Below are 18,856 nucleotides of genomic sequence, written 5' to 3'. Positions count from 1 at the left end.
ACTTAGAGGAGTGTCACATTAGGACAACATAAGAGTGCCTCTTATGTTGCATTAAGAACTTCAGTGGAACCTGTGGGTCTACTTCCCTTGCCCCTTTGCTCTTTCTAATCTAGTTTTGTCTCCGTCACAGTGCTGATCAGGAGCATGCCTGAGAACTCTCAAGCTGGGCCAACAGAAACAGTAAGCAATTTCCCTATCTTCTTTAACCTGCCAGTCTGTGATGGTTCCTTTCCCACAAATGCTGTGTCTGATGAGTGGTGTTTGTGTTTAGGTGGGTGTTTATCCTGCTTTACATTACAGCATAACATGTTTTGGTGTCAAGTGTATTTTAGAGATTAGTTAATCCAAAGACAACATTTTAAGAGGTAAAGTCCAGAGACATCATGTGACTTGCTGCAAATCACAAAGTCAGGGACAAATCTAGACTTTAAGTTTGGGATTTCTGATTCATATTCCAGGTCAATATAGGTCAATAATATAGTACTGACCTTCATGTTGTAGAAATGTAGGCTTTGAGATAAATAGTTGCTCGTTTATCTACAAAAAATCAATCTATAAATAATTAAAATTATATACTCTTAGATTTGTTTTACTTTTTTAGGGTGTAAGATAATTTTTCTGGTAACATTGCCTGCAATACATTAGATGACATGTTTGGCTGAGTTATTTTTCTCTTAACTTGTGTGTCCTTGGTTTTCAAGTATTCATTATCTTTTCAATGTCCCTATGTCCAAGGCAATTTTATAACACATGCTTTGTAAATTCTTCTTGTTTCCCCTGTAACAATTTTCAGTGTCCTCATTACTTACAGAGTAGAAAAAAATAGCCACACTTCAGAGCTATCCTCAAAGATCATTCCTTAGGGCTTCGCCTACTGTAAATTACAATGTTCTTTTTATTTGGTATACAAATTTAAATGCATACCTTCCAAGAACAAATTGTAGGGGGTCTTCTCTGATTTGCTACTCTCAGAAACACTATCAGAATTGTTCCTGAGCATTATCCTTCTTTGGTAGTCCCCAAAGATTGCAGAAAATCATTGTATACCAGCCACTTCCATTATACATCTTTCATCTAACCAGTACAAGGTTACCAGTACAAGGTAAGGATATACTTTGTCTTGTTTTAATTCTCAAAAATGCCTTTTAAACTCCTTTAACACTAATCTTTCACGGTACTCACATGAAAATGGAATACATAAAGCTAATCTAAGTGTTCTATACTCTTTGCATAGTATACATGATCAAAATTAAGCTATAGTATTCACAGCAAATCTATTCTGTTTGCTTTTATTTTGAGTTATATAGGGCATAGCAAAGGATGGCATGGGTGTTATTTCTCTCATTCTCTGAACCAGGGAAGACATTACTAATGAATCACAGAATGCTCAAATCTTTCTTTGCCTCTAGGTAGCCACTACCCAACAATCATATGTGAATTATCTATGCAAATTGAAAACTATAGAGTTAATCTACATTTCATTTATTCTATATATCCTGAAAAAAACAAAACAAAACACAAACATGAAATTCCAAGCATAAACTAGGAGGTGATTAAAATTATGATATAATGTTGTTGTTGTTTTCCCTTTCTTTTGCCTATTGAAATAATGTTTTCTAGTTTACAGAAACTTCCCAGGAAGTCCCCTTCCATTAGTGTAAAAAGAAAACCAACCAAACAAAAAACACCTTTTAGAACCTTAATATTCTCTGTGGTAAAATGGAAGAGTGAACTGGGTTAGTTTTTCAGTTGTAAAACCCTGCAGTCTATACTATGTGTCTAAGTGCTTTAGCTAAAAGAACACATCCAAATAGTCACTGAAAATTATCATTTAAGTTGGAGAGACACTGCCAATTAAAAATTTCCCAAAAAGAAATGATTCTAAAAATATTGTGTATTTATAAAGTAATAAAACATTATATTTTAAGTTATATAATTATATTTATAAATGACATTTAAGTAGAATTAGTGCACAATCCATATTTCTATCAATGGCCATCCTGTGACATGTTAGTGAATGTGATTTATTCACTCAAAAAACATCAACTTACACAAACAAAAATAGCAAAAAAACAACAACAACAACAACAGAAAAATCATAACTCACTAAACAAACCAAACAAAACAAAACAAAACAAAATTTCTGACTAAATAGGTCCAGTGTAAGGAAAATCTTTGAGTATTAGAGTCAGGCTGTGATGACATTCTTCTTGAAATTATGCTTTTAATTTTCCCCACCACGGATAATCCTTCCTTGCTCTTATTTGACCAGCAGTGAAGGAGATGTATTTTAGTTTGAAGAAAATGGAGACCATCATCCACTGAAGTCTATAAATCTCAATTTGTAGAGAATCTGTCATGTTGAGGAGAGGAAGAGATTAAGTTGACCTTCCCCAGCAGTTTCTTAGAAAGGGAAAAAATAATAAAATAACTCAGGTTAGACCACCTCAGTGTCACTACTGCATAATACCCCAGGAAGTCCAACACTATTATAAATTCAAAAGGAGAGAAAGTGAGATGAGTAAACTACCCAGTCGCAGGGCAGAATTTTACTTTAGAAAGATCCTAGCCAGCCCTGTGATGGGCTGGGCTTTAGGCCAGCTTCAATGACAATCAAATGAGCATGAAAGATAACTGAGCTAAGTAAAATGAATGAGAATAAGCTTTCTCCTAAAGATACAGTTTAAATACACATCACCTATGAAATGGTCATGTTTCTGTGTGTTTTTTTAATACAGTTTTACCAGTTTTATAGTAAATATTGGCGCTTTCCTTTTTGTTAATTTTTATTTATTTTATTGGGGTGTCACTGGTTAATAAAATCACATAGATTTCAGGTGTACAATTCTAATATATATCATCTATATATTGTATTGTGTGTTTGCCCCCAAGGAAAATCTCCTTCCATCACCATTTATCCACCCTTTATACTCTTCTATCTCCCCCAAGCTCCTTTCCCCTCTGGTAATCATCCTACTATTGCATGTCTATGAGAATTTTTTCTTTGCTTAATCTTTTCACCTTTTTCACCCAGCCCCTCAACCCCTCTTCCCTCTGACAGTTGTCAGTCTGTTCCCTGTGTCTACAAGTCTGTTTCTATTGTGTTTGTTAGTCTATTTTGTTAATTGCATACCACAAATAAGTGAAATCATATGGTATTTGTCTTTCTCTACTGGCTTATTTCACTTAGCATAATACTCTTGAGATCCATCCATGCTGTTGAAAAAGGTAAGAAGATTTCCTTCTTTTTTATGGCTGAGTAGCATTCCATTGTGTAAATGTATTACAGCTTTTATATCCACTCATCTACTGATGGGCGCTTAGGCTGCTTCAAATCTTGGCTATTGTAAATAACACTGCAACAAACATAAGGGTGCATATATTCTTTCAAAATAGTTTTGTTTGTTTGCTTGTTTGTTTGGATATGTTTCCAGAAGTGGAATTGCTGGGTCATAAGGCCATTTAATTTTTAATTTTTTTGAGGAAATTTCTTACTGCTTTCTATAGTCGCTGCACCAATCTGCATTCCTACCAAGAGTTCATGAGGGTTTCCTTTTCTCTCCAACAGTTATTGTGTGTTGATTTATAAATGATAGCTATTCTGACAAGTGTGAGATGACAATGAATTATGGTTTTAATTTGCATTTCTCTGATGATTAATGAAGTTGAGCATCTTTTTATATGTATGTTGGCCATCTGTATGTTCTCTTTGGATAAGTTTATATTCAGGTTATTTGCCCACTTTTAACTTGGATTTTTTTTTTGTCTGCTGAGAGATATAAGTTCTTTTTAGTTATAGATAGTTTTATGATGCACACATAGCTAAAATTTTTACTCTTGCCATTGGGAAGTCTTTAATTACTAATGGTGGATACATAAGGTGTGACAGTCTTCAGGGCTATTACTAGTGTTCCACTTCTCCTTGTGGGAGTATAAATTCTTTATGCTGTTTGACTTGCTTTGGCTAACGTAATGTGTTGCAGGAAGCAAGCACAAGGGAGGTGTTTATGTCTGGGCAAAAGCTTTGGTGATCCAGTATTGGTAAGCCACGCTCCTTTCTCTGTGCCATGGTAACACAATAGATGTGGCTATTCTGTCAGTCTTAGTCCCTGAATGACTGTGACATGGGGCAGAGCTGCTGCCAATCTAAGAGACTAAGATAGTAAGAGTGAGAAATACATTTTTGTTGGTTAAAATCACTCAGATTCCAGGATTATTTGCTCCTGCAAAATCATGTAGCCCGTATTGATGTATAGCTAGGCTTTCTCCAGCATTTAGAAGAGGACCAGAATTATATGATGAAAACTAATGACAACCTGCCTGGAAAGAATAGTTGATTAAAAAGCACTTTAAGATAACCCTCTTCTCATTATTCTACAGTCAGATAAGTGCAGATCACGAAATGTCATTTACTTTCAGTGTGACTTACTCAAGTAATTTAAACTCTTTGGCCTCAGTTTTCTCACCTGAAAAAAAAAAATGGATTTTAAATAAAAATTAAATGAATATTTGAACTAGATTTTGATAATGTTCCTTACATGTCATGCTGTTCTGTTAAATGTCTATCTGTTTTTTTTTTTTTTCTGAGGAAGAAAGTCATAATTTGTAGGGGTTGCCAATTTCTATGGTATAAATACTCCCAATGTGGACATTTTTATGCTGTTGACATAACATCACTGAGAATGTTGTTAGAAAGAGTTGCTGGTAATCAACTTTCACAAATCAGAAAAGGGTGGCTCTAGCATATCATGCTCCATCATCATTACTGTTACGATCCTGGCAAATGAGATGCCTACTAAACCTTCATGAATCATTCTAATTCCTACCCTCCTGACCCTTTCCTAAGGTTTTAAAATTTATTATCTGTGCCGTTTGTTGAACATTTAACTGCATCTTTATCTTAGACATGCTTTATATTAATATATTTTTATGTTTACTTTATAATTTATATTGTAATTTTTGGATATCTGTGTCTTATTTTTCAAACTAGAGTATAAGTTTTATGAGAGGTAGTTTTAGCTTTGTGACTCTCAGTGTCTTCCACAGCTTATTCATTTTTGTAGATGCCTGTTCAATAGTTTTTCAATGTATAAATAATGTTTAAACACTTTCCACAAATTCCTGTTGAATAAATTCAGTTTCATATTTTTATTTACTTCCATAGCTGACAAACAATAAGTCTAAGTGGCTATTTTGCTTGTAAGGTGCTATTCCAAATGACACGCCAGTTTTATTTGCAGTTATTTTAAATTACAGATTTCAAATACAATAACAGCTAACAGGAGAAGAGGTTGAGAAAAATGAATATTTGAGAAAGTTTTATATTAAGATAGTTTTTCAGGAGAAATCAGTTCATAATGTAGTCTACTTCCAAAATAAGTGATCAGCTTGTAAAACACTGACAGAGCTGCAGATTTAAAGAATACTTTGGCATTTTATTGTTTACAGGTCCAATCTGATTCCAAATATGCTTCAAACAGCTGTTAAAGAATATTTAGTTCATTTTTTATTTTAAGAAAGGAAGTATTAATGTTATTTCATATTCACATTATGCTAGTGACATTCATTGCAGAGCATAGTATTAACATCTGAATCATTGAGAAAAACAATAAGCAATTTTTGATTCAGGATACAAAGTTGAAGAAATGTATATGTGTGTATATGTGTTTATTCCCTGTTACTCTAATATCCTCCCATGAAGAGATAGACCAGTTTTCATCAAAATGAGCTAGTTTTATGGGAAATCTGTGCACTTCAGCCTCCTTATCCAGATTGGAGTAATTTAGATAGAAATAAATTACAGCGGTGCTTCTCTCAGGCTTCTAAGCATGTGCCAAAAAATGTTCATTAGCTTTCCCCAGAGAACACTAAGAACAACTGTGTTTGGATGGGGCAAATAGCCACAGCATCAGCACAAGTAACATCCTATAAAATGAAAGACTAATATGCTAAGTATCTGGTCATCTGGTTGGCCGTTCAACCAATCAAAGTGTAATATGCTAACGATATACTAAGGCCAACCAAACGCTCGCTATGACATGTACTGATCACCAAGAGAAAGACAGTCTTCTGGTCAACCAGTCGCAATGATGTGAACTGACCACCAGGGGGCAGAAACTCTGATCAGTAGGTTAGTTTGCTGCTGAGGTCCAGCCAATCCTGACTGAGTGAGATGGGCTAGACACAGTCTGGAGCCCTCCTGCAGTCCATCCCTGGATTGGCTGGTTGGCCAACCTCCCATATCCCTCCATGGCCTGATCATGCACTAGTGGGGTCCCTTGGCTTGGCCTGCACCTCTCGTAATCTGGGACCCCTCAGAGAATATTAGAGAACTAGGTTCATTCTGATCCTGCAGGCCAGGCCTAGGGACCCCAATGGTGTACAAATTCATGCATTAGGCCTCTAGTTAATCAATAAGAGTACTTGTATTGTCAATACCAAGAAAACTAAGAAAACATGAATTATTTTACTTACATATGGATGCTCTAAAAAGTTAATAAATAATTTTTCCCTCTAATGGCTCTGTTCATATTGAATTTGTGCTTGTGTGTAATTGTTTCTCAAAAATAAAGAAAAAATAAAACACCAGAAATATTATATCTAGGAAGTAGGTTGAGATCAGCCTAGGGTGAGTAAATTCTAACCTACATGATATTTCTTAGTGCTGTATCTCATCTTTAAAAAGATTTTTAAAAAATTGGAAAAATAATAAAAGGTATGTACATTTTTTTTTTTAAGAAAAGAGTTCCTCATAGGAAGAAGGAGAGGTTAATAGGTCCTTAGGTATTGGGAATTCATGCTCTGATTCCAAACAGAAACTTTGAGAGGTAGACAATTATTAGAAATCTGTTGTTAGCCTTATTGAATATATTTGTTCCCAAAGGATGGTGTAGAAGTTGAGAGACAGACATATGAGGGAATCATTTGAATGGGAAAATGGCAGTCTTGATGGTAACCAGAAGAGAATACCTGTTGTATAATTCCTTGGGAATTTTCTGTAGGGCACACCTGAAACTTTGATAATGAGTATCTCTGAGAAGTGATGTGGAACTCCTGTTTATTGGAAAAATATAGCACATGGTTTTCTCAAACCAAGTTCATGTGTTAGTTCTAAATTTAAAAAAATCAAGAGTGAAGAATTCCTCATACCATATGTTTACATATTATTTAATATTCATGTTTATATATTACATATAAATATGCATATTTCAAGTTTTTAAAAATCTTTCTTGTTGAAAGTATTATGTAGGTCTTCCTTTTCCCCCCCATTAATCTCTTCCAGCCTGGTCCCATCCCGTAACCCCAGATCCTCATCACTCCATTGTCTGTGTCCACGAGTTATGCATATACGCATATGAGTTCATTGGTTGGTCTCTTCCCATCCACCCTCCCCTGCTTTTCATCTGAGGTTCTGCATCATACTTCTATGTCTCTGGGCATATTTTTGATCATCAGATCATCAGTTAATTTGGTTTGGTAGATTCCAAATATGAGTGAGATCATGTAGTGTGTATCTTTCTCTGACTGGCTTATTTCGCTCAGCATAATACTTTCCATGTCCATCCATGCTGTTACAAAGGGAAGGGTTCTTTCTTTTTATTGCTACAGAGTATTCCATTATGTAAAGGTACCATGGGTTTTTTTTATCCACTCATCTGCTGATGGGCACTCAGGCTGTTCTCACATCTTAGCTATTGTAAATGGTGCTGCTATGAACATAGGGTTGCATATATTCTTTCTGATTAGTGTTTTGGGTTTTATAGGATATATTTTTAGAAGTGGGATCACTGGGTCAAATGAGAGTTCCATTTTTAATTTTTTGAGGAAACTCCATGCTGTTTTCCACAGTGGCTGCACCAGTCTGCATTCCACCAACAGTGTATTAGGGTTCCTTTTTTTCCTCCACAACCTTGCCAACAGTTGTCTTTGGTGATTTGTTGATGATAGCCATTTTGACAAATGTGAGGTGATATCTCATTGTTCTTTTCATCTGCATCTCTAGGATTATTAGTGACTTTGAGCATATTTTCATGTCTCTTGGTCTTCTGTATGACTACTTTGGAGAAGTGTCTATATATGTCCTTTGCTCATTTTTTAATTGGATTGTTTGTCTTCCTTTTGTTAAATTGTATGAATTCCTTATATATTTTGGAGATTAACACCTTATTAGATGTGTCATTGGCAAATATGTTCTCCCATATAGTGGGCTCTATCGTTATTTTTTGATTTTTTTTTTCTGTGTGGAAGCTTTTTATTTTAATATAGTCCCTTTTGTTTATTTTCTCCTTAGTTCCCATTTTCCTAGGAGCTGTGTTGGTAAACATATTGCTATGAGAGATGTCTGAAATTTTGGTGTTTATGGTTTCTTCTAGGATTTTTAGGGTTTCATGTTTTACATTTAAGTCTTTTATCCATATATCAAAGTTTTAATATTTAAAAGTTAATCCTTATTAAAGGTTTATATTACATTACCACACTATAAATCTGAATTCTGTATTAATTGTTGATTTTTAAAAATGTCTGCCATAGAAAGAAACTTTTATTAAATGAAAGGCATATCAAGAGCTTAATAATGGACAAATGGTCTATTATTTAATATCACTGGAAAGTGATTACAAAGAAGTATATTGATATTAATTGGTCTTAAATGTTTCTGTATATCTTCATCTCTATCTCTATCATTATCTCTAGCTCAAGCTCTAACTCTTTCTCTGCCTAAATAATAGAATACTCTTAAAAACACCTACTTTTAGTTTTCTGATCCTACTTTAACTCTCTCTTTAGAATTCAATAGGCACAGAAAAAAATATTTTCATAGACACTACTGAATCTGAAATCCATTTCCAGTCAAAATGGGCTAATCATTATTCTTCTCTTGAACAGAGGCAAGTAACCTGATCATGATTTCTGAAATTGGAGCTAGAATAGATAGAAATTTAAATACAACTCTACACATGAGTGACTTCTCAACCAGTTCATTTTGTTTTGGAGATCCAAATATTCTATCTACCCAAGATGTTTAATAAAAGAATTTCTCAAAGTGTTTTTTAAAAGATTTTATATACCAAACATAAATAAGCCATATTTAAAGATAAAAAAATTAAACATATTTTAAAGGATTTTATAAAACACATTAACAATAATCAGGATTTTAGTTGGGTTGATATTCCCATCATACTAAGAATTCTTTTAAACACCTACTTGATAAAAAGAATTCACATCTAAGGAAATATCAGACACTATTTTCCTAAAAAATAATCTGAGTAGCAATGATTATTAAATTAATAGTGGTGTTGTGTTTTTTTTTGTTTGTTTGTTTTGTTTTTCCTTAACTGTACTATTTCCTTTGCTAGGTTAGTTTAATAGTTTCTGAACATTATAAAATATTGTAAAGGTTATTTGAAGAAAATAATGAATCTCCATCATTTGAGCAAGTTTTTTCTGCTAATTTTGCTTAGGAGTAGACTCATAGCAGGTAATGAATAACTAAATGATTAAATGAAATCTCTATATAGAAACATCCACACATATGAATTTGATTGGTGCATAGTGAAATGGTCTTTTGCAAAGTGTGATTCATGAATCACTAATAAAATTTATAAAATATGTGGATCTTCAGGCTCCACCCAAGTCCTAGTAAACAGAGTCTCAGGAGTTGGGTTTGGAATCCACATTTTAGCAAGGTCTCAGGTAGCTCTTGTGCATATTAAAGTAGTCAATCTGTTGAATTTTGCAGTACTTTCCAAATTTAGCAAAACTCTACTCCTCGTATTTGCTCTAGCCATGTTCCTTTGAGGACAAGATTCTCTTACTTGGGCTTAGGCTCCATTTTACTGTGTAGCCAAAACATAAAATCATGATGTAGAGAGGGTGTGATTCCCTCCTAGGCATAATCACAGGCTTGTGCATCTGTGTGGGCCCTTGCCGGCTGCCTCATTTTCTGTGGGAGGAAAAAAATCTGAAAGCCAGGACTCTGATGCAAGCCTGACAAGTCAATGCAAGCATCTAATACACTGAGCTCTTTTTAAATGTTCTTAAATTTTAAATGCTTTCTATTTTTCTTCAGTGAAAATAATAAAGTGCCTTTGAATAAATAGTTCTCTCTGTTTGAGAAACTTGTGTGTTTATCTCAGTGTGGCCAATCAATGAATTTCAAAAGATTTATTGTTTTTTTACTTTTATAGGGGCAATCAAAGGCTAAATTCTAAAGGATTTGGAAATGTCAACTTGTTATACAAACTGGGTTGGCCCCAGGACCTGAGATCAGAACTATAACTCACTATGTTTACAAATTATATCATTTGGTCTAGTGTGCTAAGTGTAAATTCACCGATAATTATAGTAGAGAATGAATTACAGTCAGCCTCTTTCCTTTTTCCCCCTGGTGTCTAAACTGTTATGACATATGGATTCTTCATCAGTCCTCAAAGCACACACAGGGCTTCCTTACAAGCTGGTCTTGAAATCAATAGGCATCTAGGATTTCAGATGAAATATGAATTACTATACACTTTTTAGGAGGGAGACCAAATGGTTTCACTATATGAATCCCCTGTTAATCTAGGCATATGTACACACATCTGTAATCTTTAATGGAATGGATAAAAATACTACATTCTCTTAGGTAACTTGCACATTTAAAAGTTACTATTTTTTTAGACTGTTTTCCTTTTGTTCTCAACAATCTCTCCTTTTGTGCTTATGAAGACAGGACTGAGGACAGAATGGTGACACTTCGTTTCTCTCTCAAAATCCTCTTTTCCAATCTTTCTCCACCTCTACCTTTTGTTTATCTTCCCCACTTCTCTTCCCAATACTTTGGCTTCCAAAGCCTTGGTATCTTTGTTGTTGTTAATCCTCACCTGAGGCTATTTTTTCATTGAGTTTTAGAGAGAGTGGGAGTTTTAGAGAGAGGGTCAGCTGAAAGGAGGGAAGGAGAGAGAGAGAGAGAGAGAGAGAGAGAGAGAGAGAGAGAGAGAGAGAGAGAGAGAGAGAGAGGAAAACATCACTATAAAAGAAACACATTGATTGGCTGCCTCCCACAGATGCCCCAAATGGAGTGAGATAGTGAACCGTATATGTCCTTGTCTAAGAATTGAACCCATGATTCTTAGGTATGTGGGCCAACAATCTAACTGCTGAGACCACTGGCCAGAGAAGCTATCTTTTTAATTTGGTCTGAACAATATGGTCTGACTTTAGGAATGTGCAAACAAGAGTAGCTTATGGGACTTCTGAACTAGTTGTTTGCCATGGCCAAGCTGCATATTCTAGTATAAATCCTCAACTGCTGAAAATTACTGTTGAATTTAGAGTCAAAGCAACTTTGGTCACTTGAACATAATACAAAAAATACCTATTATCTACTAATTGCCTAGAATATGTCCTGAGAATCAAACTGTGACCTCCTGGTTCATAGATTGACAATTAGCCACTGAGCCACACTGGTAGGGAAATTTTTAGAACATTGTATTTTCTCTGGGTTATATTGATATCGATCATATATATGTATAAGTATCTTCATTTTTGGAAGGGTTAATAAAACTGTCAGAAAATAAGGGGCAAAGAATAATAGGAATAAATTAGATGATATAGTTTATTCTAGTTAATATATTAGCTGACATGTTAGGAAGTACTAGTGCTTGTGGGTGCGTATTCATCTGTGATATTTTGTTTTTCTGCCAATACATTCTTGAGAACTATCAGTTACCATTTTTCTGGGTAGTTGCCATTGACCTATAACCTAACATTGTGGACGTGATTTTGTTAGAGATTGCAAATCTGGTAAAGAAGGAGGCCAACAGGATGGGGAACAAGAAAAAAATGAGAGTTAGAAGGCGAATATTAAACATTTTAAGATAAAAATGACATAATTGTATAAATGTTCTTGAATAATAATATGGTTTTGATGTCTTTTATGTAATAATCAATAATGAGAGAGTGAGGAAACAAGACACAGGTTTATCTTCCTAAAACTCCGAAATGCTGTGGACTAACTCATCAATTGACAAAACCAGGTAGAACCATCAAGGAAAAGTCAATAGTGAAGTCAGCTATTAGCAGAATCTAGGAAGTAAGATTTCCCAGAATATCTTTTATCTCTACTGAGGTCATAAGATAAAGTATCTGTAGCAACCACGGGGTAGCCTGATGGGTACAGAACAGCTCCTTCCAGGTGTTTCTCTGGGTCTTAAATTTATAGTCAGTTCCTAGGCACCCAACATTTGCCAAGGCCAAGAATTATTCCTTTCTTCTATGCAATTTTTCCTCTCTTCTATTTTATAATCTATTTTCTTTTTTCAGGACCAATGGAGTCTTCATTATAATTTGATAAAATGTATAAAAAACTATGATTTTTTTTTCTTATCCCAGAATACTACTATTGACTTTAGAGTCAAAGACATAGTATGGTAATTGTCTTGCTTTATATCATCAGTGTAATACCAGGGGCTTCATCATATTTTATTGTGTTGTTTATTTATGTGATAGGTAATGCTGACATGTGTTTTTAAAATAATTTATCTCAAGGTTACCCACTGGTAAACTTTTTTTCTCAGGTCGATATTTTTTCTTATTTGATTATCAGCTTGGTTTTTTAAAATACCACAAATCTCCCAGAATTCAATATTGCTGTGTTAGTTTGACTTCCTTTTTTATCTATAGAAATAAAAAATGAGATAACAATGCTCTTTTAGTCCATTCTATTAATATTCTGCTATTCTTCAGGCCTAGTGTAATGAAAATATGGAAAAAGCTTCTTTGAAAAAAATCAATGAAAATATCAAGACAAGGCATAATGTCAAGTCAGTCCAATAATCAGACCACAGCTAATGGCTAAAAAAAATCCTGAGGTGGCAAAAATGAAGTTTTATGTCTGTGCAGGTTTCTAAACAAAGGGCTGACTTCAACCAAAGGGAAAATAATCTAGAATTTATTGTATACCTTTTCAGGTTTTTGGAAAGGTCATATAATTAACATTTTGCATTAACTCTACTCTGTACTTTGACCCTCAAAACACCAAAAATAGGTTTCAACCTATTTTAGTTGAAATTCAGTGATTATAAGTAAAAATTAACAGAAAGCTAGATAACACTGCAAGAAGGGAGAACTCTTTCTTTACATTGAGGGTATCAGAAGAGATAAGGACATTGAGAAAACAGCTAGACATTGAGGTGAGGACAAGATGGATGCTGCAGAGGCAAATTAACTTCAAAATTCTTAAATAGGAATTCTCAGAGACCCAGAGCTGTAGTGCTCTCAGGACAAAGATAGTCCTGAGTATTGATTTTTTATTAAATCTCCTTAAGCGTATTGGTAGAGTTGGCTGCACAAATACAATAAGTGGAGAAGATGCTTGTGTTAAAGAATCTAGATATAAAAAAATATAGGATGTCTCTAGAAATGTATACAGACATTTTGAATAATTATAAAGGCAGTGTTTATTAAATTATATTTCATTTTCAAAATTGGGCTATCAGCTCTTAAAGTGTGTATACATATTTTGGATTCTGCTTATCATGATGATCCAAATTCCATCCCTATTGGTCTCTCTCTGAATGGCTGAGTTTCTGTGCATGGTAAGGGGCTATGAGTATAGAAGGAACAAAACACATAAGAAGATGATTAAAAATCCAATTAAATATTTCAAGTACCTACTACTTCAACATGTCTATGTTGGAAGAAGAAAGAAATATAAGGTTGAATATATGTTTTTTATCAAATGAACATTTACTGAGTAGCCATTATGCAACATGAATTCTGTTAGCAGATAGATCAAATGATAAAAAATGAACAATTCCTTAGTAAGTTTCAACTTGTATAAGTCTTCCCTAATTTCTATATTAGAGACAACTCCACAGAGTATATAATTTCCCATTTTCACATTATCTTAAATATTAGCATATATGCCTCATCTTCTGTTCCTACTCAGTAACACTTCCCACACATACTCTTTGTGTCTGAAGCCATTTAAGACTTTCATCAAGGTTTCTTCTGAACTCTGAATCTATTTTATTATTGAAAGAGGGATAGGTGATGAATGAGATGGGTCAGGAGTACTAAAAGTATTCCCTTCCAGAATTTCCTCCATGTGGATTGCTGTTTCCTAGCCCTTCTGCCCCTGTCATTTTGTTGTTTTATTTTTAAGACTGAATTTTTTAGGGTAGTTTTAGATTTAAAACAAAATGGAGAGGGAAACACAGAACTTCCCCATGTACCCCATTCCCACTCATCCCCATACATGTCTAGCCTCCCCCATTATCAATATCACTAACAGAATGGTACTTTTATATTTTATTAAATAAAGAATGAACCTACACTGACACATCATAATCATTCAAAGTCCATACTTTACCTTAGGACTCACTGTTGATGTACATTCTACAAGTTTCAACAAATGTATAATGACATATAACCATCATTATAACATCATACAGAATATTTTCACTGCCCTAAAAATTCTCTGCACTCCGCCTATTCATCTATCTCTGCTCTCCTGACTCCTCTCAATCACTACTCTTTTTATTGTCTCCATATTTTTCCCTTTCCAGAATGTCATATAAATGGAATCATATGTTATGTTGGCTTTTCTTGTAGGCTTCTTTCACACAGTAATATGCATTTAAATTACTTTTAGGTCTTTTCATGGCTTGATAGCTTTTTTTTTTTTTTTTTTTTTTTTTTTTTTAGCACTGAATGATATTCCATTGTCTGAAAGTAGCACGGTTTATACATTCACCTATTGAAAGACATCTTGGTTGCTTCCATGTGTTTATTTATTTTTTTGATTGCATTTGACATACAATATTTATTAGTTTCAGGTGTATTAAATTTTGATTAGACAACAAGATAGTTATGTGCTTTGCAAAGTGTTCACCTGCGTAACTCTAGTATGTGTCTGATACCAATCATAATTGTTACAGAATTATTGACTATATTCCCTGAGTTATACTTACACCCCCAGCCCCATGACTATTTTGATAACTGGCAATTTGTATTTCTTAATATATTTTACCTTCCAAAGTGGTTATACCCTTTTGCATTCCCACTGGTAATGTATGAGAATTCCAGTTGCTCCACATTCTTGCCAGCATTTGATGTTGTTGGTATTCTGGATTTGGGCCATTCTAATAGGCTTGTACTTGTATCCCATTGTTTTAACTGCTCCTGTCTTTACATAGCCATATCCATCTACTACTTTGGATGTGGAAGAAGCTTCACAGAAGAGAGAGTATTCTGAGTCAGAATCTGTCTTTAAGCATTTATAAAATAGAATCAGTATTATGCTTCCATATTCCAGCACACACAGTATACCACCTAGGTAATATTTTTTTTTCCTGACAGCTGCTTCATGTTCCAGAGAAGGGAACTTTTTACCAAATGGAATATAGAAAACAATGTGCCTTATTTGATGTAACGGCTGAAGTATTGATTTTAGGGTCTAAATATGGCTAATTGGTCAGAAGTTATTTAATAAATAATTATCCTATTTTTTAATTATTATGCCCTTCCCTCACTCCTTATAAACCTCTACTTTGGAGAGGATGACTCATCTATAAATGCAAGCTACCAATAAGCTACAGGCATCTAGGACAATGAAAATGCCTTGTAAATGTTACAGTGGTACAAAAATATCAACAAGATTATTAAATTCAAAAACGGGGCAGGGAACCAATACAAATTTTACCCTGTTAATGCAAGACCACTTCAGAGCCAATGCAAGACAAATGCATCTATGTAATTGTTCTTTTCTAAATAATAGAACACAGGGTTGAAGATACAAGGTAACTAATTCAATTTAAACAAACAAACAAAGTAAAACTAAATAAAAAACAAGCTCCATGTACCAACATCAACAAGATCAAGGTGCCCAGAGCTCTGTTTTCCAGAAGATGATTCTGTGTCATTCTTTAGCCTCCACAACAAAGAAAACTGCCTTACAGCTCTCTCTCAGCTGGTATCCATCCCTTATGTTAAAGGGCTTCCAACCCAATTAAAATTAAGGTTTATTTGAGAATGTGGAACTCCCGTAACTGTGGGCAGTAGTTTACACTAAATGTAATAGGAGAGTATGACTGAGAAAGTTAACTGAGGTGTGAAGGTATGGAAGGACCACAGTAGGGTCAATACAACACCCTCCCAAAAAGAAGGGCCAAGGTGAAGAATGGAGAGATGTGGCCATTTTGGCAAAGTTTCCTAGAATCAGTGCAGGGCATCTATGTGTATGGAAAGTACAGGTGGGGCAAAAGTAGGTTTACAGTAGTTCATATGGAAAATAATATAATAATAAATAATAATACAAGAATAAACTCTGTTTCACATACTCACAACTGTAAACCTACTTTTGCCACACCCTTTCTGTGCAGGGCTTATATAATGTGTGCACAGAGACATCTGTGACATTATAAATTCAGGGGAAAATATCAAGACCTCAAAGGCACAGAAGGACATGGTGGACAGGACAACTGGATATTAAAAAACAAACAAACACTCCCTTAAGTAAGTAAGTCTAGAAAACTTGGATATGTGCTATTTTATATTTTTACTTTATCTTCTTGTGGATGTGAGAGGGCAATGCATTTGAGGAAATTAGAAAATTTGGTTGACAAATGTGAGCATTTATATCATTTCCTGGTCCCTTAAGCTTTTCTGCTAGATCTTACATAACTCCATGTGTCAAATATTTTGGCAAACTTTTTAATTGGTTCTTTTCCAGGTTTAAATACTGCAGCTGGCAAGTGTTTCTTCAAATTACTATGGTAAAAACCGCCAGCTGCCCCGGAGATCTCCCCTTCTAGTGAAGAGCTGTTGCTAGGACACGGCTGTCCTACCAGCGTCTGCAGGTCCCGGTGTCACCCCTCACATTTCAGTGAGGCCAGCTGGCTGAGTTCTGCTCGGTGAATTATGGGCAGAATTGATGATCACAACTTAACAAGCCTCATCATGTAAAACAAGGCCACACACGCAATCCTCTCCTCTTTTCCTTCATGCCAGCTAGGTGTTGCCTCCCAGGATAGTCTCTGGAAACATGTGTTGGAGGTTTGGTCAGCCTGGATCCCTCTGTCTCCAATTAGGGCTGTGGAGTGGACTTTCTCTAGTTAAAATCATTTGGAGCCTGAATATAATAGGACTTTGTGTCTTTTCTTATACACTCAGGTATTCTTTTGCATCACAATGGAATCCACATCTAATTATTTTATATACTGGGGTAATGGGAAGGAAATGTTTAGAGTGTAAGTCTTTTTTTTTTTTTTCCATGAAGATTCAACCCAAATCTTAATGGGCCCAAAGAGCTCACACATTGATCTGTGTCTGCTAAGAGACCTGTAAGTAGTGGTCTAGTCAGTTGTATGTGTCTGGTGTTAGATTCCTTAACAGAACAGGTCCCTAACAGCTTCAAAAGACAATCCTAGCGACTTGGCAATCATGGGATAAGACCTGCAATTCATCAACAGATAATTGGCATTTATCTTCAAGAAGATTGTGACTACACTGGTCATTCACAAAAGGCAGGGATGATCATTAAACAATTTTAATTTTATTCTAAAATATACACATGAAGCAAAGAGGGCTTTTTTATTTGATTTGGGATTTTTTTTTTAAAGATTGTCTTTTTCTCTCCTAAGTTTTAAAGAAACAATAGAATAGGACAGAAGTGGCTTATGATTATAGAAAATAAAACTCTGAAAGCTATGGGACACAAGTAATACAAGAACAGTCATCTTTTCTTCCAGCCATGCTGTTCCTGTGTTATTTGTGTCCCATAGCTTTTAGATAGGTGGGGGGCGAGTGGGGGAGAGAGAGAGATAGAGGTAGGGAGAGATTAACCAAGGAATTTATATGCATATATGCATAACCCTTGGGCACAGACAATAGTATGGTGAAGGGCTGGCGTGGGCAGGGTGGAGGGAATCAATGGGGGGAAAAAAGAGGGGGGGCATATGTAATATTTTAAACAATAAAGATACAGTTTTATAAGTCTATAATGAAAAGAAATACCAATAACAGTTCTGTCCACCACGGCCAGTTTTCCAATCATGAATCTTGAGGCATTTTTAATAGAAGATATCTAAATGATTAACTTCATAATGAGTCAGTATTCAATCACATAGAATAAAGTTAAACTGAGGAACAGCGAAGGTGCTCAAATCAAGAAGTAATTGCAAAAGCCACTGCTGTGGTTCTATTTTTACAGGATAATTAAACTGATTTAGGAAATGATAGGATTAAGAGACAAATTGAGAGGTCATCTAATCCACTGGTTTTTCAAAAGCAATCCTCTGATTTCTGCTGGTTTGAGATACTGTGTTCACAGTTAATGGCCAAATGAAATAAATGAGGAAAATGAATGAGCTCCTAATAAAGTATTCAACATAAATTGCTGTTTATCCTACAATTATGCGCTTCCTAATTTTTATGCTAAAATGTTTCTTCTTTAAAGGAATTTCTGTCCTGATATTTTTACTGGTTGTTGGTTTTGTTTTTAGTATCTGACCAAAAAAAAACACAAAGTAACCCTTTATTCCTTTTTAAAATTGTACTGACTTCTGAAATTCTGGAAGCCATTCATCTAATTCATGACCTGCATTCAAGAAGGACTAAATTCTAAAACAGAATCCTATGTCATATATATATATGACATATATGTATATATATATGACATATATATATATACATAGAAATGAAGGTAAATTTATAAGATCCCTGGATAAAACTTTTCACCATGCTAAAGACATTTCACCACTATAAATGCTTTTTTACCTTCAATATCAATGTCTCAAAGGCAGATTACATTACAGATACTTTTTCCTGCCCAGTATCATAGAAATTTACAACTGGATAAGACATTTAAAAACAT

The 18,856-nt window shown here is 34.6% G+C and overlaps 1 protein-coding gene across 1 annotated transcript in view; it reads left to right on the top strand.

Annotated features, from left to right (window-relative positions):
• LOC311627104 (uncharacterized protein) overlaps positions 1-18,856 on the top strand; it is a gene marked incomplete at its 3' end in the record, with an annotated part of 735,059 nt that overhangs the window by 425,604 nt on the left and 290,599 nt on the right. Inside the window, exons 4-5 of the mRNA XM_084893348.1 lie at positions 131-180; positions 1,017-1,088. Of these exons, the coding sequence (XP_084749474.1) occupies positions 131-180; positions 1,017-1,088 (122 nt within the window). The remainder of the gene's footprint in view (positions 1-130; positions 181-1,016; positions 1,089-18,856) is intronic.

This window comes from Pipistrellus hanaki (genome assembly GCF_964339955.1).
Source record: "Pipistrellus hanaki genome assembly, chromosome: 8".
Lineage (NCBI taxonomy): Eukaryota > Metazoa > Chordata > Mammalia > Chiroptera > Vespertilionidae > Pipistrellus > Pipistrellus hanaki.
The sequence above is the reverse complement of the archived record's forward strand: the minus strand, read 5'-3'. Positions and strand labels throughout refer to the sequence as shown.